The sequence below is a fragment of the Anomalospiza imberbis genome, chromosome 4 (genome assembly GCF_031753505.1).
Source record: "Anomalospiza imberbis isolate Cuckoo-Finch-1a 21T00152 chromosome 4, ASM3175350v1, whole genome shotgun sequence".
NCBI lineage: Eukaryota > Metazoa > Chordata > Aves > Passeriformes > Viduidae > Anomalospiza > Anomalospiza imberbis.
Genome location: NC_089684.1, coordinates 37,570,877 through 37,598,477, shown reverse-complemented (window position 1 = coordinate 37,598,477; position 27,601 = coordinate 37,570,877). Strand labels below are relative to the sequence as shown.

At 41.6% G+C, this 27,601-nt stretch overlaps 1 protein-coding gene and 1 long non-coding RNA gene across 3 annotated transcripts; one reads left to right on the top strand and one right to left on the bottom strand.

The window, feature by feature from the left end:
* Positions 1-1,546: 1,546 nt before the first annotated feature.
* Positions 1,547-25,289, top strand: HSPA4L (heat shock protein family A (Hsp70) member 4 like). The gene is made up of 19 exons (XM_068187920.1): positions 1,547-1,815; positions 5,181-5,238; positions 5,860-6,000; positions 6,941-7,063; positions 8,380-8,479; positions 9,320-9,453; positions 10,085-10,329; positions 10,414-10,490; positions 11,649-11,800; positions 12,282-12,388; positions 12,744-12,877; positions 14,103-14,305; positions 16,350-16,451; positions 16,827-16,964; positions 17,300-17,425; positions 18,049-18,156; positions 19,063-19,182; positions 19,530-19,691; positions 20,136-25,289. The coding sequence occupies exons 1-19, from the start codon at positions 1,709-1,711 to the stop codon at positions 20,328-20,330; spliced, it is 2,532 nt and encodes an 843-aa protein (XP_068044021.1). The 5' UTR covers positions 1,547-1,708; the 3' UTR covers positions 20,331-25,289.
* LOC137472618 (uncharacterized) lies at positions 10,120-27,601 on the bottom strand. Of its 2 annotated transcripts, XR_010998306.1 has the most exons (3): positions 27,248-27,601; positions 25,591-25,782; positions 10,120-15,321 (listed from the first exon to the last, which is right to left on the bottom strand). It is a non-coding gene; the product is annotated as an uncharacterized lncRNA (long non-coding RNA). The 2 variants fall into 2 exon arrangements; XR_010998305.1 differs by lacking the exon at positions 27,248-27,601 and having other exon boundaries at positions 25,591-26,114.

The window sequence follows — 27,601 nt, the reverse complement described above, 5'->3', positions numbered from 1 at the left end:
TTTTTTTTTGAGCTGCTGAAATACCAGATGTGATCCACGGGCCAAGAACTGGAAAGACTGGGGCAACCTTAGTCTCAAGATTGCTACAGGGGCAGTCCATGATGAGAAGGGGGCTGTGCTCAGGTAAGTCTGTGGCTTATCTGGCCGGAGTGAGTTTTGTTCATACTCACAGGCTGGGCATCAGCGTGACACTGAAGAACAGACAACTTTTAAGAAATGCCTCCAAGATTTTGGCTTACCCTGCTTGTACTCTCATCTCCAACTCTGGACAAAGCAAATAAAAAGTCCACTGGCACTTTCTGGTGGCCATCAGGAATGTTTGCACAAGTCTGCTCCCTAGAACAGCTTCAAACCAGCTGGCTTGGGTTGCACAACCACACAGGAGCATTTGCATTTAATCTCTTTGCCCGCCAGGTTTCTATTCAGTGGGGAGTCAGCCTCAAGTGGTGCTGCCAATACCTAGCAGGGGTGGAAAGAGCAGAGCAGGAATTGGAGTTGGGGGATCTGCCTCCCTGGCTACTGTAGATGGGACTGGACCTGATTTGCCTTTCTGATTCTCATCCTAGCAAGTAAAAATGAGATAATTAAGGCAGGTAGAGTAGTTGTGTTACAAATAATTCTGTGTATCAGGGGTTTCTCTTGCCTCTGAAGGTTTTAGAGGAAAAGAACATGTTTTAATTAGGAATATTCTGGTTGTTCTCACCATTGAGACCGTGACAAATGGGAGAGAGAATCCAGCCTCCTGACAGGGATGTTAAACTAGTTCAGTCGTTTTGTGCTTATTTTTAATCTCTCCAGGGGAACTCAACTGTTCAGTGCAGTGTCACATTGCTGTGTGTGAAACAGTGTCATTTTTAGAAGCAAATAAGTACTTGGGGAACTGTTCCAGCCTGTAGGTTTGTTTTGTGGAGTTTCAATCCACAAATACCCGATACCCATAAAACGCGGGTTAAGTAGAGATCCTTGGGGTTCGGGTTGACTTTTTTCCCCCAGGGAAAGAAAACAGACAAGGCTGTTTCTGGAAGTACACAGGGCCCAAGCCCAGCTGGGACGGCTCTTCCATACGTGTTGGCAACGGGCGGAAGGAAGGAGCCGAGGGCCCAAACTCTGCCAGCCCCTGGCACCGGGAGGCACCGAGAGCCATGCCCAGCTCTGTGTCTGGCGGCCTGGGCCTAACCGGGCTTCCACCGCAGGGCTCACCCTGCGCCTCGGCCCTCTGGGGCCCTCCCCGGTGCCATCCGCTCCAGGAGCGGGGGCTGCCCCTCCTCACGGCAGCTCCGTGGCGGCTCACTCCGAGCACGGCCGGGCCAGCGGCCCCGATGGCCGCTCTGCACTAATTGCTCCGGACTGTTATAATCTCATTAACTCGGCCCTTGTGGCACCGACAGCCCGGGGCAGCCGCGCTCCGCGGACCCTTTAAGGCGGCCGGGGCGGTCCCTGCGCAGCGCTGACGCTCTGTCGCTCTGGGCGGCGCCGCTCCCTCTCCGCTCGCCCGCATCCCTCCCGTTCCAGATCCTTCTGGAAGGGCAGCGCCGCCCGAGCCCTGCCGGAAAGAGCCGAGGCGGCGCCGGGGCCGGGCGGGCTCCCCGCCGGCGGCGCCTGCGCACGGCGGGCCCGCTGCCGGTTGGTGCCGGCGCTCCGCAGTGGGGGAGCGGCGGGCGCGGAGCCGCGGCCGGTCCCAGCCCCAGTGCCAGCCCCAGGCGCAGCCATGTCTGTGGTCGGCATTGACCTCGGCTTCCTCAACTGCTACATCGGCGTGGCGCGGAGCGGCGGCATCGAGACCATCGCCAACGAGTACAGCGACCGCTGCACCCCGTGAGTACCGGCGCGCCCGGGCCCCGCCCGCCGGGGGCTCCCCCGCGGCATCCCCCTACCGGCCCGGCCCCTGCGCGGCTGTGCCGGCCGAGCCGGGAGGCGGCGGAGTGCCCCTTTCCGGGAACGCGTGTGCCGGGAAGCACTCGTGTGTGCGGCTGTGCGTCCCGGCTCCCGGCTGTGCCGGCGTGTCCTTGAAATCCCGCGCTGTGCTGCCGGAGGAGCCGCGCGGCTGCACGGCTCGGGGCGGCGCGCTCCTCGCAGGGCTCTGCTTTCGGCTAGCAGGGATCCCCTGGAGTGCGTGTGTCTGCCCGACTCCGGAGCGGCTGCCAGGGCTGGGAGCGTTTCTATTAACAATTACGCGAGTGCTGGCGAGACTGGCGAGGAGGAGGAGGAGGAGTAGGTTGATTCAGCAGGGGAGCGGCGCGATGAGTTCCCTTTCTTTAAACCTGCTCCTGCTTGCAGCGCATCTGCTGGTCCTGGAATACCGAGGTCTGGCGAGGGAGGGGGGGCACTGGGCAACGTCCGTGATGATGGGAGACGCAAGAGTAGGTGGAGATATTGCTCCTCTGTTTCTATGGGATACGTCTCGGATTTTTAAAGTTCCATCTGTGCATAATTTTGAAGGAGGATTCAGGAATTCGTGTAATACTCGAAAAAATCGGGGGTTGGATGGTGCTTCTCTTTTTACAAAGGGACTTGTAGCCAACAGAGAAAGATGTTTCTGTTGTGCGAGACTGTAGTAACTTCAGCACTGCAGCCCTGGTCTCGGAGAAATGTGGGTTTGCTTTCTAAAAAGTTGTTTTTTAAAAGTGCAGAAAAGGTGATTGCTGAAGAGCATGTCGTCTGGTTTAATGGGAATACACTTGAAAAATCTTTTTATTGTTAGAAAAATATGCTTCTCAACTCTCAGGAAGTAATTCTCCTTGTGCACTAGATATGCAGTGAGAACTGAAATTCTCTGGCCTTTCAAATGCAAAGTATCCCATGAAATTGTTGCCCAGAGAATCCTCAGGCAGCTGCAGTTTCTTTCCCCTTTGTGATGAAGAGCATTTCCAATTTTTAGTTATTTTTGGAGTGTATTGTTTGCAGGTAGGCTTACCTGCGTTTGCTATTTTTCACACTAATGTCTGATTACTTTCAAGATACTTGCAAAGTGATTATGAAAGAGGTTCGGGTTAGCAATTACAGCATCTGGAGTGCACATACACTTAAAGACAGTACCTGTCACACTTGAAGTGACATTTTCATTGACCTTTTCTGTCTCAAAATGTGGCAATACAGGAGACGTTGAGGAAAATCTTTTCTAGTGTTACTGTCTTTGGAGAAATCAAACAAAGGTAAATAGAAATGTAACTGGCTCATTACTGTTATGTAAGTTTCTCATAGTAGCTAAATCTTTACTTCAAGTGGGATTTGAGTGATACAGACATATCTAAGTCTTCAATCATCAGAACTTTCCTCATTGCACATAGCAACACAGTAAATTAGCATGTTCCTATGAAGGTGCTCACATCGTGCAGGTACTTGACCTAGCTATTAGTTAATACATTCTGTAATCCAGTGCTTGGGATTGTCAGTGTTAGTACAGCCATGTATCATCCTAGAAGCTTTAGCACAAACACTTTACAAAGAAGGGAAAAAGATCCTGTCAATAAGCCATGCATTTCAGTAGAACTTGGATATTTCCTGTCTCTTGGCCCTGCATCTCTTTGAAAACTGACCCTTGACTTTTCCTGAACTGGGAACTTCAGCAGGGCTGTTGAACACATTTCTAGTGCTTCTGGCACGTTAAACTCATGGCAAATGGCCCTTTCAGGTGCTCTGCCTCACCAGTGTGTTTTTTTTGGGAAAACAAGACAGTTGCTGATAGCTCTTGACTTACTTCACACCAGGTGTGATTAATGTGATCACATGCTGTAATTAAGATGATGTAATAAGGAATCTTGGACACGACTGAATTTTTTGAAGCCAAGGAGGGCACATTTATTTTCTTGGCATCTCTGCTTGCCAGCAGCAGGAGGGAAAAAACATCCATCCCCCTTGTGCTGGAAGTAACTGAAATAACCGATGGCAGGACCTGTGCTGGCTCTGAGCTGATTCTGCCTGGGATAATGTGCAGGTTGGGCTGTCTGTGAGCAGAGGCAGATTCCTGCACTGAAAAGGTGTGATGTAATAGCATTCTTTTGTAAATCATTTGCTTGCCATGGAAATTGCTCGTTTATCTGACTTCCCTTAATTATCACAAGGCGTAATTGGGGAACTGTAGCGTTGTGAAGTTAAAAATTGGAAAAGTTGTTCGTGAAAGCTGAACTGCCTATTTGAAAATGTAGGGAAATGCCTCGTGTGTTTGCAGCAGTTAAATCTGGAGAAGGTTTTGGATGTCACAGAGAAGAGGTTGGTAGAAAATACTGCCAAATTACAGTGCCCTCAGTGATGGAGAGGAAGCAGGAGTCAGTCTGCTCGAGTGACCTTTATGCATGCATTAAACAATTACATTTGAGCTGTGTGAAATCTCGGCTTCTCTGTTACTCCTGAATGGTCGCGGCCAGATCGGTTGCCTTTTGGGGCAGAGTTGTATTTCGGGTCTGTGATGCAAAGGTGCGGTGTTAGTAACTTCCAGGATAGAAAAGAACATTTCCAAAGGCAGTGCTCGGAGGCCAGATGGTGGCTGGGGCCTGAGGCAGCCTTTGCTGATCCAAGGGGGTGTTCTTGGTAGCCAAGAAGCTGCAGGGAGCTGTGGATTACAGCAGAGCTTCCCGAGCCCTGCGTGCCTGGGAGCTGTCCCCAGGTCTCTCCCTTTGTGCCTGTTTGCAGCATGGACCTGGGAGTCCTCGTTGTGGAAGCACTTCAGAACTCGTTCAGCTCCCGTGGTTTGTGGGCGTTTTAATTGTTGTTTTAGGATTGTTGCTAAGGGCTCTTGGAGTGTGAATGTGGCCCTGTGAGACTCAAGGGTTGCTGAGTCGAGAGAACCTGGCTGGTAAAGTTCAGCGGTTTGAATGAAATCTCACAGGCTTCTTAGGTTTTAACCTGTGACCCAGAAGTAACTATCCGTGCCTTTCCTTCATGATAAGATCTGTGGAACGTTGCAGCTTTTACAGAATTCCTTACATGCAAGTAAAATGGCAACAGTTGCAGTTGCTTGCTGTTTCTAAATTAATTTACAATGAACAAAATAACTAGAATTCCACTTCAGGTTCTGGTGCTTCGTGCAGTAATGCTGTTATTTAACACATCCATGTTCTGTTGCTTGAATTTTTGTGTGTGTTCTAAAGTACCACAAAAATATTAAATTATGTTTTATTTTAAAGCTGAATATTTTTTTTTTTTTTTTTTTTTTTTTTTTTTTTTTTTTTTTTTTTACTTAGAGCATGTATATCTTTAGGATCCAAGACCCGAGCCATCGGGAATGCAGCAAAGAGCCAGGTAAATGGATCAAAACCTTTTTTGACTGATAAACAAGTTCATCTTGTAGAAGATTGTCCTGCAGTAGTTTCTTTTGATAGCTTAAATATTGTGTTCACTGGGGTTTGTTTGTTTTGGTTTTTTCTTTGGTTAAAAGCCTGTCCTGAAACTAGCTAGGTTGAAACACTGATGAGAGAATAGGTGTGGGGAGGCTTTACATCTGGATGGGATGTGAATTAGAGGAGAACTTTAAAGGAAGGGGGAAATGTGTTAATTTGTTGAAGGTTCATTTAAAGTTAATGTAGGTAATAACTTTATTAGTTCCTGCAGACAGCCACTGCAACAATATAGGATCTTAAATAATTCATGCTGTATCAGAAAGTTCTTCTAAAATAAAAGGTACAGTGAAAATTGATGGCAGCAAGTTAAATAGATATTAAGAGAGAGCTACATATGAATTTTTCTATTAGGGGCCATAGATTAAAAAGTAGATGAGTCTTTCACTCGCCTCACACTTTGCTTTTCAATGAATGTGTGGGGCTTGACACAGTTCAGTGTGCATTAAGCCCAACATGAAAAATTCCTTTCTGCACAGTCCTCTGTGTCAGAATGTTATGGGTAATGAAAATATCTTTGCCACAGATCGTTACAAACGTAAAAAATGCAGTACATGGCTTCAAAAAACTGCATGGAAGAGCGTTTGAAGATCCTTACATCCAAGCTGAGAGGGCCAAACTTCCCTATGAACTTCAGAAGATGCCAAATGGCTCCGTAGGAGTAAAGGTGAGAGCTTTGGGTGGAATCTTTCTGGTGGTAGAGATGAGCACTTGCCCTTGTCACTTAACTTCCTCTGTGGTCACTTAGGTTTTCCTTTAGAAAACTAAATACATTCCTGTGTCTCTGAATAAGTCTGTATTTCCTCCAAAATGTCCATTGAGGTTTCTCATCAATCATATTAGTTTTCCATAGTCACATTAGCTTTTCACTTGGCCTTACTAGATTTATCTTCAAATCTGTATAATTACAGTGTGAGATTATTAGTTCCCATCAGACATGCAGAAGTCAAGTGCCAGGAAAACAACATAATGCTCTGAATATGAAATTTGAACAAGTTATCTTTAATTTGCTTCCAAACTAAATTGCAGGAGTACTTGGGATTGCTGGAGAGATGATAGATTGTTAGGAATTCAGGACACAGAACCTCCCATGGAGGCTGAGGATTCAACCACATTTCCTGAGCAGGGCAGGACTGTTGGAATTGCCTGGTTTACACCTTCCCTGCCTCCTGTGCTTGAGTGACTGTTGCAGGAAGCAAATGTTCCTTGGGCTTGCTCCAAAACTTGTATTTTTAGCCTGTGTTATAGCACAATGTGATCCTACATATATTATGCTCTTTTTTTGCTGGTTTTTTTTTTTTATTTAAAATACATGAGCAGCAGAAATACTGTATCATTATGAATAGTCCCTTGAGATAACTGAGGTGTTAAGCTTCCCACAAAAAAAAAAAAAAAAAGAAACCCAAAAAAACAAAAAAACAAACCACACCTAAACTGTTGAAGATTTGTGTAGGGAGCACAGATCAATAGACAGGGTGTCTAGACTTGTGTCTAGAGCCCGGTGTTCAGTGGGTCTCAATGCTCAACATCGCAAATAATGCCCAAGCTGCAAATCTTGAGAGCAAAGTTGAGATGATTGATCACAGAATTCCAATTCTCTGTTCCAGGTGAGGTACCTGGATGAAGAGAGACTGTTTGCAGTGGAACAGATCACAGGCATGCTGCTGGCCAAGCTGAAGGAGACTTCGGAAAGTGCTTTGAAGAAACCAGTGGCCGACTGTGTGATTTCAGTAAGTTGTGATATATTTATTGCAATCCATAGGCAGCTTTATGCAAGCTAGGACCATTTTATACCATGGTGCAGTAAGAGGTAGAAGTAGTAGATAGAAATCATGTTCCCAAAAATGGGCCTTTGTTGCAGGTTTTCCAGATGAGACTGACTTCTTAAAGCATGTGTGAAGAGATGAAAAGGGTTGTTAAATCAAGAGTGTATTTTCAGAAAGGACACAGTGCTTAAGCTGATGCAGTCTGTCTCCAATGGCTACAGACAGTATTTCTGATTACTGTAGTTCTTGTTACAAATGGGAGCTGTCCTAGGCGTAAGCATATTCTCCTTGCTTCCAAAGAGCCTTCTTAAATTCTCGTTAAGTTTCTTTCTTTCTGTGTGGGTGCAGTTGACAGTTGCCTGAACTTAGGGATCTGTGGGTCATGCTGATAATTTGACACACCCAAACCACTTGGCTTTATTTGAAAACGTAATTTTATTTTGTTGGCTACGAAGTCCTGTGTCTGCTTTTAACATGGTCTTTGTTTACTGGCCGTGGTGGGAAGTTTGGGCATGAAGGATTGCAGTTATCCCTTCTCTGTCAGGTAGAGCCATGGAAAGCTGTGTACTTGAGCTGTTAGAAATCTGCTTTGATCTTTTTTCTTTGCTTCCTTACGCTGGGAGAATACCTCCCACACACCCAGGGATCCTTGGCAATGGCCCACGGTGGTAGCCAGCAAAGCGCACAACAAAATGGAGCTCTGCGTCTGCTGAAGAGGTGCCAGCTGATTGCAGCCAGATCCTAAATGGGCTCTGATGGTGCTGTGGCTATTTTTGGTGGCACTGAACCTTGTAGCACACTTTAAGCTGGCACTGTGGTGGCAGTGATAGCTGGAAAAGGGATACAGGTTCGAGCTGGATTCCAGCATCGCTGCAGTGCTTCTGCCATTGACTTACTGTGGGGCTGTGTGTGAATATTTGTTGGCTTGACTTTGTCCTGCACAAATGTTTCCAGGAACTGGTACTGATTTTAAGATTAAAGACTCATTCAAACAAGCTGAGAAAGCATTTTCAGGATTTTTTTGTGTGTTAAAATCTGCTTTATTTAAAACAACCCTGCATGCAACTTCGTTTTTGTCATATTTTGCATTTTTAATTAAAATATGCACTAAAATGAATTGGCTAGCTGATTTATTCAGACAGCCTTATTAATTTGAGGTTAGTTTATAACAGTTTCTTGTGGTAATGAGATTTATAGGATAGCTTGATGGACAAGTCTGACCACTCTAAATTAAAAAATTCGTATCTTATAATATCTAATGTCATTATTTTTGGAAACAGGTCCCTGGTTTCTTCACTGATGCTGAAAGAAGGTCTGTAATGGCAGCTGCACAGATTGCAGGATTAAATTGTCTGAAGCTGATGAATGAAACTACAGCAGGTAAAGGGCTGGGACTTTTTTTGTCCTTTGAGGCCGTTCAGGCTGTTGAATGTGAGGGTGATGACACCCTGCTCTTACACAATTGGGAGCCTGGGAGAGAGCTGTCCAGGCTAGTACTGCCCATTCCAGTTTGGGAACTGGAAACACAGCACTGGGGTGGTGTGCAGCACTTGAGAGGCAGCATGAGAGCTGGGGTTTGCTAACCTGAGCACAGTCACACTTGGGAATGGCTTTGGAAATAAACCTGGGATCTCTAAAGTTGTGGCAGTCCTGTCAGCTGTAGGAATGGCACAACTGTTTCTATAAAGTAATTTACTCCCCTCTTCTGGTTTTCGTGAATTCTAAGGTAGAGCAGAGAAATATGGAACACTTCATGGGGGCTACAGTTGGAGCTGCTTAAATCGGTAGTTTTTATTCTCTTTGCTTTTAGAAAGTCTGAAAAAGCTTTCCAAATGAGTGCTGGTAGTGAAAGCTTAGATTTATGTAAACCAGTCTTCCAAAACATTTCCTTTATTTCTTGGGCAAGCTTGAATTATTCAAAGCTAAGGCATTTCAAGGGAGAGGTGTAGGCATGAGTCTTAATCTGTGCAGTTTCATGAATTGCAGTGTTAATTTGGCTACAAGCAGAGAGTCTTTATTAGTGCTAAACCTTCATTTGACATCTTTCTCTCTTGTTAGTGAAAAATGTGTTTTCAACATGATTTTGATTTTTAATAAGAGTTATGAATATCTTTAGAAAGGGTGAGCATGGGCAGTGTCTGTCTCTTGGTGGTGCTTTTAATGCGTGGTCTGCAGCTGTGTGTGCATTCCCCTTACCTTCCATGGGTTGGTGTTTTCCAGTTGCATTAGCCTATGGAATATACAAGCAAGATCTGCCAGCCTTGGAAGAGAAGCCAAGAAATGTGGTCTTTGTAGATATGGGGCATTCTGCATATCAGGTTTCCATCTGTGCTTTTAACAAGGGAAAACTGAAGGTAATCTTTTAAGTTGTTCATTAAAAGCCTGAAGTATTTAAAGCTCAAAATACTGCTCTGTGGAAAGATTAGTTTTTTAAAAAAATAAACATCTATAGAAAGTATTTTTTAAATGTGGAATACAAAACCTGTCTGTTACATTTTGGCTGTTTTTGTTACATCAAGTCAGTTTTTGTAAAATGTAGAAGTGTAGCATCCTAAAGTGCGTTTTGGAACACACTTGATAATTAAGGACACTGCACAGTTTTTGTGTCATATCCCTGAAATATTTACATATTCAGGGAGCCTCTTAAATGTTGTAGTTGTGCAAGTGACTCACTCATGGGAGATTCTTGAGCTGTCTTGAGATCCTCTGAAATGTTGGGGTTTTTTTTGGTGCCATCCATGACAGCTCAAAGTCTAAATCCAGTGGGATGTGAAGCAAAGCTGAACAGTCTTTGCTTCCTGGTTTGGAGACTTCTTAGTCTGTGACCTGCTAAAGGCTGCATGCTTTTGTGGGCCTGTGTCTGGTAGCCAAATGTCATCTGAAGCCATGTGGAAGGCGATGATGGCACTTGTTGCTGTGTTGAGTAAATGACACAGCACAAACCTTGTCTAATAACTTCTGATCTTGTTCTTTGACTTCCACCAGGTCTTGGCCACTACCTTTGACCCTTTCGTAGGTGGCAGGAATTTTGATGAGGCTTTGGTAGATTACTTCTCTGAAGAATTTAGGACAAAATACAAACTGAATGTAAAAGAGAATCCCCGAGCACTGCTGCGATTGTATCAGGAATGTGAGAAGCTCAAGAAGCTGATGAGTGCGAATGCGTCTGACCTTCCCCTCAATATCGAGTGCTTCATGAATGACCTGGATGTCTCCAGCAAGATGAACAGGTACTGGGGGTTGTTCCCACTGAGGGGCAGGGGGTTGTGTCTCTGAGCAGCCTGGTAACACCAAGCACTCTCCCTGCCCTGCAGAGCTCAGTTCGAGCAGCTGTGTGCTGCCCTTCTGGCCAGAGTGGAGCCTCCTCTAAGAGCAGCCATGGATCAAGCCAGTAAGTAGAAGTTACTTGAGGTACTGCTAGTAATTCAGTCATTCCTGATCTCCTTAATGATTATCTTTTCAATGTATTTTTGTATTTATTAGAATTGCAAAGCTAAATACTGAAAAGTTAAATGTAAGTTCCATTCATATGCTTGCCATGAATGCATGATCCCATTCCCGCCTCATTTAGTGCACATGCTACTCTGCAACCTTGGTTATTGACCCTCATTCACCCTGTGTCATGGAAAAGGTTGGCACTCTGAATTTATTAAAAAAACACCAAACAACCAAACCAGAATGATGATGGTAAAATATATTGTTCATAACTGCAACCTTCTGGCCAGCCTGTTCCATGTGGTACTTACGTGTCCTCACTGACCTGGTAATTTGGCAGTATATTCTTAAATTGAATTACCTAAAGCATGTGCCAATAACAAAGTTTTTTTGGTTTTTTTTTTTTTGTTTTTTTTTTGCCTAATGTAGCGTAAAGGAGAAAATTAGACTTTAACAGGAAAGGTTTTGCCCCCAATTCCAGCACCTTCAACTAAAAGGGAAGAATTCTGCTGATTTTGTGACTTGGCTTGATAGCAAATACAGGAATTAAAAACCTGAGTAACTGCTGAGCAGAGCTGTTCAAGGACTGACGGTTGTTTGAGATGGCTTCATACACATATCCTGATTCCAGAATGAAAAAGTTAACCTTCAAGCACAATGTGCTATTTTGTAGATCTATTGGCTTGAAAAGTTTTCTTTTCTCTTTTGGCAAGCAAAATTAAGCCAGACATAAAATGAGATCTATTTGGGTTTCATTTTGTTGGTTTTGTCTGGGAGAGGTGAGATATAGTCCAGTAGTGCAGAGGACCCATTTTCACCTTTCTGAGTCAATGCACAGCAGAAGGGGGATGCACATGGACAACACACTTTAAAGAACAGCTGTTCTCATTGATGCTTGGCTTCTGCATTTCCCAGGTTTATGCAACTAGAAAACTTTGTAGCCTACAGGAGGGACAGAGAGTTTTAAAGATCTTGTCAGCCATGAATACATTAAGTGCTTGTTCCAGTGTCTAGATAATAGAACTTTTATTGCTTTTTTTTCTTCCTTTTTTGTCTAAAGATAGCTTTCTGATACCTTGATGATAACTTTAAGAGCATGCACTCTCTTTTCTAGAACTTCAGCGTGAAGATATCTACAGTATAGAAATAGTAGGTGGGGCTACTAGAATTCCAGCAGTGAAGGAACAGATCTCTAACTTTTTCTGTAAAGAGATAAGCACCACGCTAAATGCTGATGAAGCTGTTGCAAGAGGCTGTGCCCTGCAGGTATAGTTCCTGAAATAAAACTTTAGTATTGCTTCTTTAACATAATGTACTAATGAAATACATCTAATCAAAAGCAAAAGGTACTGCAGCTGAAACAAGATGCAGAGTCTTACTTGTTCTTGCACTAATTGGTGGCAGTGACCATGTCAGAAATTAATCTGTTACATTCATTAATTTGCTGCGGTGTCATGTGAGAAGGATGGGCTTATTAAAAAGACCTGTTAAATTCAGCTGTTCCACTTCTGTGTAGTCAGTTTGAGTCTTTGCTGGGTATCTTTACTGAAAATCACTGAGGAAATAACATCTCTTACTTTAGGTATGTCTTTCAGTTCAATTAACTCTAGGAAGTTTCTGTTTAAAAAAAATGTCTGTGATAAGCAGGACCTCCATATAACCTATATGATGAGTATTAATTCTTGTACTTGCTATTTATTTGACTACACGGATATAATAATTTTTTGGTCTTTTTTTTCTTTCCTAGTGTGCAATTCTTTCTCCAGCTTTTAAAGTGCGTGAGTTTTCCATCACAGATGTTGTTCCTTATTCTATAACATTGAGATGGAAATCATCCTATGAAGAAGGAACAGGGTAAGTTGTACAGTGCCTACAAAACAGTGTGTGATTGGATATAAAGAAAAATGCTGACATTTTAATTTTCTTTTTTAGCATTTTACCTTTTGGCTTCCAGTTACTGCTTAACAATTGGAAATCCAATTAATTAAAATGTTGGGGTGAAGTTGCTGAATTTTTAATGAGTGTGACATAAGGTACAGAGTCTGGCTTTGAGACCTAGAGGCCTTCAAACTCCAGATCTTGTTAAAAACTGTCTTAGACTACTCAGTTGCTGGGTCAGCAGGGCTGCTGATTGTTAATATACCTTGACTTTGATTATCCATGAAGTTATGTTCTGAGGTTTAATGTTATCTAATGTTTATTGCTTTAGAGAGTGTGAAGTCTTCAGTAAGAACCACGCTGCTCCATTCTCCAAAGTAATTACCTTCCACAAGAAAGAGCCTTTTGACTTGGAAGCTTATTATACCCATCCACATGAAGTGCCTTATCCTGATTCCAGAATAGGTAAGGACATGGTAATAAAACCCCCATCCCAAACTCCTATTGATACAGGAAAAAGGGGTTCTCATCTCCTTTCTTGTGAGATACATTATTTCCATATTTTCTAGTTACAGAAAAGCTTAGGTTCTTTAGAAAGGCTCAGCACAGGCTTTTTGATTTAAGTGTAGTGACCAAACCATATTGACATCTCTGTCTGACATGCCTAAAAAAATGCTGCATTTTTCCTTCTATCTTAACAGTTTCTGAATGCTTCAAAAGAAGTAGGCACAAAGAGTTTAGTGCTCTGTTGTCTGGTTCTTTTACTCTCTGTAAAATTGATTAGGATCTTATGTACCTGCCAGCCTGGATTTTTCAAAGAAATTGGATCAAAGGACCTGCTGCCTGCCTGGACAGATAACTTGTCTCATGCTATCTGTCATGTCTCATTCTGTTAATCTGAGAATATAAAATATAGGGGTTTCCTCAGTTTAAGCATCTTTAGTAGAGTCTAACAAATTAGACGGCATAAATAAGTTTCCTGTTAGCTAGTGCTACCCTACTTGCAGTTATTAGTACACTCCTCAAGGTCTTTAATTCATTTTATTCGCTGATTTATGAATCAGGTACAAAGTTGCTGCTATCTGTTTGGCTGTCTATGCAAGAAGTCTGTGGTCCTGAGGAAGAAACATTCTCCTTTACCATATGGACATCATCTACACTTAAATTTTCAGCAAGTTGCAAAATAAAGTATCAACCCCACTGCTTTCAGAAACCTTGCTAAGCACTGTTCATTTTCCAAAAAGTGTAGTGCAGCCATGTTATCAAATTTAAGCAGAATATTTTCTCTCTGCTAACGTTTTATTTTTCAGTGTGAAGTTTGAGTTACCTGGACAAAATAAACCATTTGAGATGAATCAGAGTAGCTTCTCTAGTGTGGTGGTTACAGAAGGCAACAGAGAAGCAGAACACCTAGTAAAGTATTGTCTTTTTTTATGAAATGCCGATAAAGGAAAAACATCTTATTAATTATCAGTGAGCTGATAATACTGGCGGAACCAGCTTTTAGTTTATCTACCTGCAGTTTACATTGTAGGATTGTCAGCTAAGTAGAAAGTTTCCAAATAATTTCAGTTACAAGATGAAGTTGCTGTTTAGATTAATACCCTTAAAGGAATGTGTTTGGGTTTTTTTTTCCCCTCTTTCTCTGCATTTTGGGACAACAATTAAAGCCACCTCTGTTGTTTCCAAGGGCGTTTCACTATTCAGAACGTTGGTCCCCAGCATGACGGCGACAACTCCAAGGTGAAGGTGAAAGTGCGCGTCAACATCCACGGGCTTTTCAGTGTGGCCAGCGCGTCCATCATAGAGAAGCAGAGCGTTGAGGGGGATCACAACGACACCCCCATGGACACCGAGTCCGCAAGTAAGAACCAAGGCAGAGATGAGGAGCTGGTATGTAAAGCTTGTAAACATCTTCACAGCCATTGTGGCAACAGAGCCGATAATTGCAGGGTAAATGGCCATGTTTGGCTTCTGACAGTTATGCTTCTCCACCCTTAAATTACTTTGGTTATATAACACATTTCTTTTTGTCTGTTGCTTAAGTGTAGCACTAAGAACGAAGAATGGAAAAATGGATTCTAAAAAAACAGCTTTTTCATTGTTTTTATCATCTCTCTACTAGTCTTAGCATTATCTAGCATCAATAGCAAAAGGCAGAGTATTGAATGAGATCTGTTGACAAATTAAATCTAAAGGTATTTATTTCCTCACAAAGTATGTTTTCAATTAGTAAAATATATATGGTATTTCTTTATAAATGGAAAACTGCACTGCCTCCTGAACGTGGCTCCCAGTGAGGTGCAGCTGTGCCCCCTTGCAGTGCAGAGTTGAGGACTGGGTGCCAGGGAAGGCTTTGGAGCTGGAAGCAAGCAACACCAGCGCTGACCCCAGCGGCCTTTCTCCTAGGATTTGGCCTTAGCTTCTCCCACCTTAGCTGGATGTTCTACAGGAATTAGAGCAAATGGTTACACAACTAGCATAACATAATTGGTATAAGCAACTTCTTAAACACTACGCTGCTTTCCAGGAATGTGGTCATATTTGAAATGCTGAACATGGTGCAGTTCCTTGTGGACAAGTGCTCCATATACGATGTTGGTAATCAAGTGAGCAAAGGTTGGAAGTGCTGGAGATGGCATTTAATGTAAGAGGCATGTGGAGCTTACTGGGAGTGTGCTGAATTCAGTGTGAGAGTAGCTGCTTCCATGCTCAAGCTTTCCATTTGTAGCACTTCATTCATCTAACACATCTTCTGTTTTATGACGGTGCTTGTCAGCAATTACCTTTCAGTATTGAGGACGATCCCCTCGACTCTGAGGAGGAGGTTTGTCTTGTCTGTGTCCCCGTTTATCCCCTCTCTAGCTATTTCCTGTAGGCAAAGCAGTTCCTTCCAGTTGTTGGCTTTTCTGTGTGAACAGTAAGAACAGCAAGTGAGGATTTAGATATTACTTTTTTTCTACTCTCATGTGACAAAACTTTAACGAAGTAGTCTTCTTGTTTTCCACTTTAAACTGCAACATAGGCACTTGTGCTAGAGTTTGAAATCCTTAAACAATTGTTCTTATTATTTTGCAGAACTAGTAGTAAATTATTCTACGTGCATATGTAGTTTGTGAATCCAGAAATACAAATTCTTTGTAATGGAGGCAATCTAGGACCTTTCAGACCTTAGCTACAGCTTGTTGGTTATTAATGCTCTGGATCTCTGAGTATTAGAATCATCCTGAAAATATCAGGCTTATCCATTACTGTGTCATTAAAAGTGTTTTTGAGTGATGACATGGAGCTGTATTATTTAAACCAAGTGATCTACACTAGTAATTTACAATCAGATTGTTAAATTTATAATAAAGCATAAGTGATAAACTTACTGAAAAATTTAAGTGAGGCTCTCTTTATTTTGGGTGGCAAGGAGGGAAGATAGTTGCTCATGTACTCCCAAGAGGCTACCACTACAGAAGCTAATTTTTATTGATTTCACAGTCTTGTGAGACAGATGCAGGTAATAATTGCAGTGATTAAATGACTTCTTCTTTGGGTTGCAAACTTTAAAGTTTAGGTCAAAAATGATAGGAGGTCAAAGTTCTGGCTGTTCCATAGAGAATCCATTGTTGTTTCCTGTGTTGGTGGTGTGTTGCTAGGATGTTCTTTGATTTAATTTTATATGTATTTGTTTCTAGTTTAAAGGGAGTATTTACAAGGATTAGTTTAATTATGTAATGGGGACAGACAGCAACATCAAGCAGCAGAGTAAAACTTTCATTTAATTTGAAAGATACAAATACTACATCAAAATGCCTGTTTAAACATGGTAAAGCATAAATTTTTAAGATTGATTGTGAAGTTCATATGTTGTCTGTGATTCACTGTAATTGATATCAGTCCTAAATCTTACAGCAAACCTTTGCATTCAGTTATGTATCTCTCTCTGCAGGATAAAATGCAGGTTGATCAAGAAGAAGGTGTGCAGAAAAGTCAAGCTGAACAACAGAACCAAGCAGATGAGGAAACTGAAAATGCTGGAACTGAAACAAAGGTTTGTATTCAGTATTGATAGGATATGTTTTGCCCAGTATTCTTACACTTAACTGTTTTGCTAATTGGAAAACATGGGACTGTGTTTAGAGGACAGCTATATTGAAATGGATAAATCAGGAATCCTACCATAGCACTTTAATTTTCAACATAGCATGATTAAGACTTTGAAGTAGGTTTCTGCTGTTTAACCTGGTTTTTGGTTCCAAACTAAGGTAATAGTGATTTTGAATACAGAGAAATAATTAGGTGCTTTATTTACATAAGATTAATTTGTTGCTGTCTTAACTAGTTTCATGTGTCTCTCTTTTTTGAGCATAATCGTAGTAATACTCTGATTCCTGGAAGTTTCTTAGTAGTGTCACTCTTTTCATAGGCTGCTTCTGGAGAAAAGCAAGATCATCCCTCCCAGCCAAAGGCTAAAACAAAAGTGAAGAGTATTGATCTCCCTATACAGGCAAGCCTCTGTAGGCAGCTGGGACAAGATCTGATCAATTCCTATATAGAAAATGAGGTAAGCAGCATAAAGAGGTGACTACTCAAATTAATGTTTCTGGAAATAAGAGATAAATAAATAATTCTAATTTAGAATTCTTTAGGAAGTTGCCCAGAATTGTAATGGGTTTTGTTGTGGTTTGGGTTTTTGGTGAAATGACTCCGTTTCTCTGGACTAAACTTAGACCATTCTGGTTGTGCTTGTAGTGATGGCTTACACAGAGGTAAACATTTTTATCAGTAACTGTGAATTATCAGGCCTTTGCCAGGTCCTCTGGTACAGTTTCAAGAGTAGTCACTATGCTTAACACTTAAAAATGCTTTCAGTTTTCAGTGTGCCTTTCTTCACCCTAGGGGAAGATGATGATGCAAGACAAACTTGAGAAGGAGCGAAATGATGCTAAGAATGCTGTTGAAGAATATGTGTATGAATTCAGAGACAAGCTGTGTGGAGCCTTTGAGAAATTTATCACTGAAGAAGTAAGACTTGTTTATGTTTCAACTGTTGGGAAAAGTTCCTTTGAATTTAAAAATTTTGAGTGTGAGTTCTGTGGAGGCTGCAGGGGTCTCTTGTTCTAGTTTTGGAATAGGAGATGGCTTGACTTCCCAGCAGTGAAGCTCAAGTTAATGCTTACACCTGGCATTTGACTCGCAGAGTTCTTTACTGCCTGAGAAGCTCCTCAGTGGCAAGGAAGGAGTGGGGATGCAGGCAGAAAGTTAAAAACCCTATGGTCAGCATAGGAAAGTAGGACAGCTCACCATGAGCTTCTGAATGGCATGAGTGGGTAGGAACAAAAAGGAAATGAACAGATAATATGGAACAATTTTGAGAGGTGCGTGGACTGTCTTAAATAGCCTCAGGGCTGATTTTATAACTCTAGTAAACTTCACCTGCAAATCACATGAGTAGAGTTGTCCTGCCTCTCTCATCTCTGTAAAATCGTGGCTTTGAAGTCTGTTAATTACTGTTTTCCTTCACTCTCACTTTGAATATTTTAAGCTGATGAAGAACTTTTTTGAGTTGGGTGCATTTGTGCCAGGGAGAGAAGTCTTATTTGATGTGTTCCCTTCTGACTTGGGAGTGTCCGTAATTTGCTTTGTAGGACTCAAACAAGTTGACCTTGATGTTGGAGGACACAGAAAACTGGCTTTATGAGGACGGAGAGGACCAGCCAAAACAAGTATACATGGATAAGCTTCAGGAATTAAAGGTAAGGTTTTAAGTTGTTTTCTAGAAAACTCACTCATATTCAGAACTAGAAGTACATTTTTATGTGAGTTGTGTTCCTAATTTGAAAATGGTTGAAATGAAGCAGACTTGTCACTAATGACAGTAGATTTAATTGCTATGGGAATTTTTTGTCAGATTTCTTACAGTCTGAAAGAGGCTTTTGAGTAGTTTGACTGCACTCCTGGGTAATGATAATTACATTCCAGAATATATATTCTTTTTTCCCTGTTCTCAGTGATCTTCTTCAGATGTATAGTAAGACCAATTTTTTGGGTCTAATATCCAACAATAAAGGCTCTGGAGTGCTTTAATAGTAGCTTCCATTGTATAATTTGATTATTAATGACAGACACCCCCTAAATACTTCAGATTTTAAGGATGTAATGGGGAAAACGTGAGTTCTGATGAATAACTACTTACTTTGTTGTAAGCTGAAGTATGTGCCTAGCCCTTGGGTTCTAGCTATTTACTCTCCAGTCACATTTCCTCAAGGGGAGGAATAACTGATGGAAACAGCAGTGTAGATCCAGGCAACTGCCTGGATACCAGTATTCAAGAGAAGGAAAAAGCAAACAGTGGATAGAATAAGAAGTTTTCAGATTACTACTTGAAAATTAAAGCATTTGATACAGCCTGACTAGTTTCTGTTCCAAACGCTCTTGCAGAAAACAGCAAAATATCAAGCATAGAAAGGACAGTCATTATTCCTGTGTTTAAACTGCAGCTTTTTTTTGTTGTTGGACTAAAGCAATATGCAAAGACTTGGCTCTTTGAAAGGGTGAGAAAAGGAGTTAAAGGTGGCCTTCCTACCCATGCTGCATTGTATTCTTAGAGCAGACTAAAGGATATACGTGTTTTGTAAAGATCTTTGTGCTTTTTATTCCAGAAATTTGGACAGCCTATCCAGGAAAGATGCATGGAACATGAAGAGAGGCCAAAAGTTCTAAATGAACTGGGGAAGAAGATTCAGCTTCTTATGAAAGCAGTAGAAGCATACAAAAATAAGGTAAAGCCAAATGATTTAGCTGTTCAATGATTGTAGGTGTTTTGATTTTGGCCGTAGAGTGTTCTGTGTTTAAACAGATCCTGTAAAGTTACCTCTTACACTGTTTTAGAAGGGCGGTTGTACTTCTGCTCCTGAGAACTTTAAACTTGTTCAGCATTGCTAGCAGAAAGAGCTTCTTCTTGAGAACATAAATCAGAGATTTATGTGTTTTTATGGTGGCTGGTACCACCTGAAATGGATCTCTGAACTTAGAGCTGTTACCAGCTATAATTTCTATAACTTTGAAGATTAACTGGGTGAGCAACATATTTATTTGGTGATACAAATACCTCTCTCTCTCTCCTTAGGATGAAAAATATGACCACCTAGATCCTGCTGAGATGGAGAAAGTTGAAAAATACATTAATGAGGCTATGAATTGGTTGAACAGCAAAATGAATGCCCAGAACAAACTCAGTCTAACTCAGGATCCAGTTGTCAAAGTGGCAGAAATACTAGCAAAATCTAAGGTAAAAACAAATCATTGTACTTGTTGCATTCTCAATCAGTTTTTCCTGAACCAGATTTTAGCCTAGATCTGAGCTAGAATTATACATCTGCAGACATTTCAAAGCTATTAAAAGGTCTATACAGAGGGGGCAGCAGTTACAGCACTCTTCAGTGCTGCCTCTCGATTTACAGTAGTACCTCTGCACAAGCCTTTTAAAAATACCCTGAGTTACAGCACCAGGTTTCTACTGAATGGGTTGTCATATACAGGTTTGTAGCAAATCAGAAGCTTCTCAGGTAGTGAGAGGCTTTTTTGAAGTTTCTAGACTACAGAATAGAGAAGTCTGGTCCTTGACAATTAAATTTCAGGCCATTAGGGACCAGAAACAAATTAGAGACATTGTAGTTGAGTGCAGTTGCTGTGCCACCAAATGACCTTGCTGTCTCACTTGTGTCACAATTAGGAATTGGATAGCTTCTGTAATCCCATTCTGTCCAAGCCCAAGCCGAAGATAGAACCTCCCAGTGACGGACAGGCCAAAGCTAACGGGGAGCACAACGGGCCAGTGAACGGACAGAGTGCTGCTGAAACAAAACCCGAACCAGCCAAGGACAACCCTCAGCAGACCAAACCCTCCGGAGAAATGGAAGTGGACTAAATCTTGCATTTCTTTTACTTCATTAAAATAGTGCAAGTAACCACAGGGTCCATTCTTTTTGTCTGGTACACACCTCAGATGTTCAGTTATTCTTAGGCAAACTTCTGTCATTTGTTGCTGAGTAGTTTTGAAAGTGTATTAAGTACACCTCTGATGTTCATTTCCACTGATGCTGCTTATGTGGAGCTTTAGCCAAATGTAGATTGTATAAGTCAGTTGAAGCTTTCCCAATATATTTTATATCAAACATACAGAATTGATATATAAATGGCAACAACCTACCTTATTTAAAGCTTTTATTGTGGATAAACCTCAGCTCCTTTATTCAGGAAAGGATACTGTATTGCACTACTGATGCTCAAGTGTAGATCTAATCGCATCTTTATTTTGGAAAAATATTGGAATCGAAGTGGCAAAACCTGTCACTTGAAGCACTGACCTTTTCTAGTTATTGTATTGTTATAATTTAAATATTAAAATAGAGGTTAGTTGGCATACCAGTCCATCTTGTTGATGTACCATGAGAATTGTACGGTCTTTTTCATAGGAACTGAATACGAGCTTAAGCATTTTTTGGGTTCCCATACCACTGCCAGTCTTCATTGCAAACTGCTCCAGCACTGTGGCTCTGCTGTGTGCTGGAATCCCTGATCTCTGCACATTGCTGTACATACCCTACTGAGCTTAGGACAGGGTGATGCTGGTGAGAACAGGATGAAAGGGGAGAATGTTCAAGGCCTGCTGCCTGGCTTTCCCTTGAAAATGTTTTATTGCACATGGAACTATTTCCACTTCTTTTGTTTTGAATTCAATTTACATCTGATCGCATCTCATCCTGGGGAGGAGAAACAACAGAAACAGTGCTGTGCAAACTGGGTATCACCACCTTGATTTTGTGGTGGCTTAAATGCTGTTTGGTGCAAACTTGAAAGAAATGTTCAGAGCTTATTTAAGCCTTGATGCTCAGCACATAAATTTTTTGGTCAAAGACCAAAACAAAAGAACTTAAAAACTGGATATTATTACCCCAGAGGTGGAATCTACCTGATGAACTTGCATAGCTTACACTTAGCTTTGGTCATTTAGCTGTCTAATGAAAGTGTACAATGTATTACGCAGTAGAATCACTGTTTTATTTGATAAGTCTTAAATGTTGTCAAGGTCCAGTCTGTGTCCCAAAAATATTCTAAATGCTTCTGTCAGTCACTGAGGTCCTGCAGCACTTGCTAAAGCCAGTCACTATTGACTTCAAACAACTCATCTGTTACGAGAGTGGGAATGAGCTACTCTAACTATGAAAAGTAGTTTCTTTACCTAGCATAAGAAACTAAAATAAGTTGCAGTGTAATGCTTCAGTGACTTGAACTCTGTCCCAGAAACAAATTCAGATGTTAACCAGGCACTCCTACAGTTCTCCCATAGGAGGTGTTGCTGTTGTAAACAAGTGAAGAACCACAATCTTGTTTGTGCCTTTGGCAACCATTTTATCTTCAGCTCTGCCCTTCGTCTTCTACCACCGTTCATGCTACAGAAGGTAACTCACGACCCCTGGGAGAGGTGAATTCAACTCTTCCATATTTTCACAGAAAAAGGAAGCGTCATTGATGGTTGTACATAAATCTGCCAGACTAGTTCAAGTGCTGGAATTGTATCTTCTTGACTGCCATCAAGTGACTGAGATGAATGTACTTTGCTCTCGTTCCTGTTCCTCTTCCATGCAGTCAGTGTGGATGGTCTGACACTAAGTTTACATGTCTAATGCCCTTGAACAAAAACTGAGTGACTTTGAGGAGAGCTGTTCTGCAGCTCCTCTGCAACCTCAGTCTTGAGTTCTACCATGGTAGTCACATCTCTGGTGCTGAGGGGTGACTGTACTGCAGCATCAGCTGTCCTTTCAGTCAGGCTGGGCTGGCTTTGGTCTTGTAGGCTTTAACACAATTTATATCCTAATGGCTTTTACCACAGCAGTGTAATGAGCAACATTCTCAAGTATTGGCTTCCTAAAATCCAGCTACACAATAATTTGTCTAGGTAGACTTCTTGGTACCTGTAGCAGAAGAGCACAAAACTGCAGAAATCTCCAGTGTCAGCTCTCCAGTAGCTAAAAGGGTCACGTGCAAGAAAAGAGTGTCCTCTGCTCATGGCCATCAGATGCTTAATACCACATCCAAAATGTTTGAGGCAATGCTTAGGATAAAGGCTAGATTAATTCTGCATGCTTAAAAGCAGATACGGTTCAGACAAAGAGTTGTAGTCAAATTTTCTTATTAAAATAGGGGGGGTTTTTTTGCTGTGTATCTGGTCTGTCTCTAGATCCCTGCTGATGACGAGTGCTGCCCACAGACTGCCCACAGAAGCTGGATCTGAGGTCCATGTTAGGAATCCCATTTGGGATGGCAGAGTTGATCTTTCCACAGTGATGTTCACATTAATATATGATTTGCTCCTATGTAATCTGTTTCCTGTTTCAAAGAGGAGATTTTACCAGGACAGATTTAAGTACTTACACACTATGCACAACTTGAGGTTTTGTGTGTCAGACTCAACAAGCAAGTTCCCTCTGCCTCCCTTGATGGCACCAGAGTGAGTGTCTTCGCAACATAAAGTTTTGGTAGGGAACCAGCAGCAGTCTGCTGCTCTGCATCTTGCATATTGTAACAGCAGGTATTTGTTGATAATGTCTTGAAACTTTATGCTGATGGCAAGATACATTTCTAGTATTTGAAAATGTTCCCTCTCCCACAAAAAGAAAAAATAAGGAAGCAACACTAGCCTTGTAAAGGCAGTAGAGTTTGTTAAAAATGTTTTGTAAATCAGGTTCTGAAGTGATATGTAAAGATCTAGTTACAAACCAGCATAGATACATTGGTTCATTTTACCTGTAAGAGTTTCCTTCTTTCCTTTAAAGAGGACTCATTGTCTCCTGTCTGAAGCATTAATGGACTTGCTCAAGAAAGGACTTCAAAATGAATTTGTTTTCATTTTCTTTGCTAAATTAAGTCTAGTTTAGAACTGATTTGTTCCTTTCCACTTTTTTTATTACGGTACTTTAGACTCCAAGGAATTTTTTTTGAACTTCAGATGTAACATAAACAGATTTGTAACACTCAAGTTAGGGTTTTATTATCTTCTTCCTTGAAGCTGCTGCTTCATGACAAAATACCCCTTGCTTTTGAATGAAGGATTTGATTTTGTATGTCTGAATTTGAATGAAGACTCCTCTCCCTTGTTGGCTTCTGGCAGTGTCCTTGCACTGCTTAAATACTGCCTTTAGGGCATGCTTGCAGAACAGTGAGCAACTGGTCCTGAATGCTCAGAGGCAGCTGGGAAACACCAAACCTGTGTTCCACCACCTGCATTCCCTCCCAAGGCCCCAGGGTAGAGCGAGGGGGAAGGTGCCTTGTCTGGCACGGCAGCACAGGAGGAGCAGTGCAGTGTCTGCGATGCAGCTCCAGCGTTCTGGACACCTTGGGCCGTGTGGGATGGAGGTTTTGCTTCCTCCACCTACAAATGGAAGCTGTTAAGGTGAAGCATCCAATCTGTGTGTTGATGAGATTTCTTTGTATCTTCAACATTGGAAATTCCTTCATATTTTACAACATCTCCGTGTGTTGAACTCCAGTCTCTCCTAGAGATTACTAATAACAGTTCTCAAATACTCCATATTTAAGTGGGGATTTTCCTGTAAGGATTATGTGAATGTAGTTTCAGGAAACAAGCAAGGAGCTGGCAGAAGGGTTTCCTTCCCAATTATTTTTTGACACCAGTGTGAAAAATTAACAGCCTCAACAAAACTTGAAAACTACACTTGTCAGAGCTCTGGTTTTCCATGCCTGTCAGTTAATCCAAAACATGAAGCCATGTTGCAAACACGCTGCGTTTGCTGGTTCAGAGCACCTGCCCAGCTGCTGTAGGAAAAGCAGCTAAATTCAATTCCCATGGATCAGTGCCATCATGAACCTCATTCCTCAAAATAGGACTTTTCACTGCTGTGTAATCACTCTGTAATACTTCCACTCTTCTGACAGCCCTTCTCAAGTGAAGCTCAGATGCCCAAACTTGAGTTGTGGCTTGGTATAAGGTCTGCCTGCTCTAAGGATGCTTATATTAATTGCCACTAGCTGTGAGTTTATTAACTGGATGGAGGAATATTTTGTTGCCTCTTACACTTCTGCTACTCTTAAGTTTTCTCATCTTTCAGGCACCAGGAGACAGAAACTCAAAAGAGGTGGTAAAAAACATGCTGCTTAACAAAAGGTGTTAATTCCTCATAAATTATAATTTCAGCTCCCAAGATAGCAGTTGGAGTATCAACACAAGCTCTTAGCAGCTGCAGAAAGTGTGTGGTGGTTGACTCCTAGCTGAATTCTTAATTTTCTGCAGTTGAAATTTGAAGACTTCAACCATTTACTACACATGTAAATAACAGTGAATACAACTAAATATGACTGTTGGCACTGCAGAATACTAAACCAGGAATGTGCTTGATGTGACTTACTTGATACAGCTGTTAAACCTTGGTTTCCTTCTTTCCTGGTCAGAGGGAAATGTGTCAAGCAATGAAAACCAGGAATCACTGCAATGAAATCTATCAAGAATAATTTTAAACAAAAATACAATTAAGAGCTATACCCACCAGCCACCTCTACCAAGGGTTGAAATAGTTTAATTAAGTTGATAAAAAAGGGGGTAGTCCCTGAATGTTGCAGTGGTTGGAAAAGTTTCTTTCCATAGTCGATAACCATAACTCCAGGGGATGAGGGGGGAGGAGATGGGAATGACAGAATTTAAGTGGTGTTTAAGTATGGAAAATGTTTACCATGTCTGTAAATGGGGTCCTTAGTAGTGACAGATCATGTGCAAATTGACAAGACTTGGATTTATTTTTGAATGGCAATACAGATTGTCAAGGTTGTGTATAATTATAATAAATATATAAACCGCTCCTTGAACCAGAAATGTCCACCCAAGACATCGTTTTTACATTAGTGTTTTTAAAAGCAGCTTTGTGTGATGTTGTGGGTTAATACAATGTGAGTTTGTCCAAGAGGCCACAGGTAAGATAAAGGCATTTTTGGTGCCTCACCTGTCCTGCTGTGGTTTTTCTCACCTTCTCTGGCCCAGGCTGCTGCAGCTCTAACATAGCACTGCTTTGCCTCTGGGGAGTTGCAGTTATTTTCACAGCTGCCATCACATCTCTGCACTTGGATGAACACAAATTCCCAAGTTCCCAGTAATTCATCTTTCATGAATGACTTACTGCAACATACAAGTTTCAGGTAGTTTTCCTGTGCCTTGAACTGCTGGGGGAAATTGATGGCTTTGGGCACAGTTGATTCTCTGAGCAGATGCAGAGCAGCAACCTGTGGCATTCCTCCAGGAATTTTTCTACATGCTAGCAGTGTAACAGGCATCCCTGTGTCCTCCACCAGGATACAATAACAGTAGAATTCTGCATAGCCAACACAAAAGCACCAAAACAACATGATTCAACATTTTTATAGCCATCTTCCTTGGAACACTTTAAAATCTCCTCAAAGTCTGCATTTCATCCAGGCTTTGCAGTCTTAGATCTCAATAAATAATAAAATATTTCAGCTATATTAATTTCACAGGTAAGGTTTGGAATTTTGGGGTGGGGAAAGGTCCTTCCTGTTGAAAAAACTGTATCTATTTACATGTATATACATGCACATATATCGTGCAAGTGTAAAAATGTACACTAGAACTCAACTTCCCCTTATCAGTGCAGGGCAAAATACTGCCCTTAACCTACTCTGCTGTCTCAGCATCTCAGATCACTCAACCACACTCACACTTCACACTCCAGTATCTACCAGCTGTACAAGGATGTTCACCACCAGGAAAAGTATCCCATTGTCACACTGCAAAAGGACTGTTCTAGCAAAATAAGGTGAATGTTGAAAAGAATCACAGAATATCCTGAGTTGAAAGGGACCCACAAGGATCACCCAAGTGCAACTCCTGGCCCTGAACAGGACACCCCAGCATTCCCACCATCTACCCTAGAGCATTGTCCAAATGCTTCTTGAACTCTGTCAGGCTTTGTGGTGTGGCCACTTCCATAGGGAGCTTATTCAGTGTCCAGACACTCTCTGGGTGAAGAACATTTTCCTATTATCCAACCTAACCCTCCCCTGACACAGCTTCAAGCCATTCCCTCTGGTCCTGTCAGCTGAAGGCAGCCAGCTAAAACTCTGAAGGAATTAAAAACAGTCACAATGTAAGGCTAATAGTATTTCCATCCAAATACTGAAATACATTGTGAGGCCCTAGATTTCAAATTTGCCTGACAACCAGCTTCTCTGAACTGCCTGTAATATCCTAACACTGCCTCAAGGGGTTGGCTGGGTGCAGTTTCAGGGAGAAATGAGCTGCTTGCAGAATAAAAACAATTTATTCATGGGGACTGTGTTTGTCACAGAGCTTCTGAAACAAGAGTGTCCCCGTGATCATTATCATGGCTGCAACTAAATATTATCCTTTACTTTCTCAGCTTAACTCTGTCCTACATTCTTCATTTTCCCTACAAATATCAGTGTGCTTTTCCTTATATAAGGTTAATTAGATTTTCAGTGGTGCTGAAGCATTTACAATTACAAAGAAGAAAATGACACATTCCACAGCAAACACAAAGTTTAAAAACTACTGGTCAAGAGCACTTCACTTGCAATTTTTTTTCAGAAAATAGCCTTCTCCTACATGAAGAACACTCCAGGAATAAAACTGAGCATTTTATAAGCACTGAACAGACAAAAGTAAATGTGACTTACTAATTATGCCTCTGAAGGACAGTGAAATTAAGTAATTCATTCAAGTCACAAAATATCTAGTGCAGGAAAAAAATATGCTACATTCCCAGAAAAGAAGCCAACACCACCAGGAAGGCAACACACCAGCAAAAAAATCCTAGCCAGACCTTTGAGTTCCTCCTGTGGAGCATGGCAGCAATCAGCAGAACTACTAGAAAATAAAATGACAAAACAAAACAGGAAACATTTGTCGTGACAATACTATAGGAAGATGTGGCCCAAGAAGTTTCCTTTCTCAACCAAAAATAACCTTTCCCATTTTACTTACTCTTCACATCTTCCAAATGCTCCTGTTGCAATAAATATTCCCCACCTTCTCCATCATCTACCTGTACTGCATTGTCTACAATATCAATTCAGGACAAATATTCTTATGTGGTGATTTTAGCATAGAGAGTGGAGATGGAAAATGTGCAGACTGTGTGATGGATTTAATGA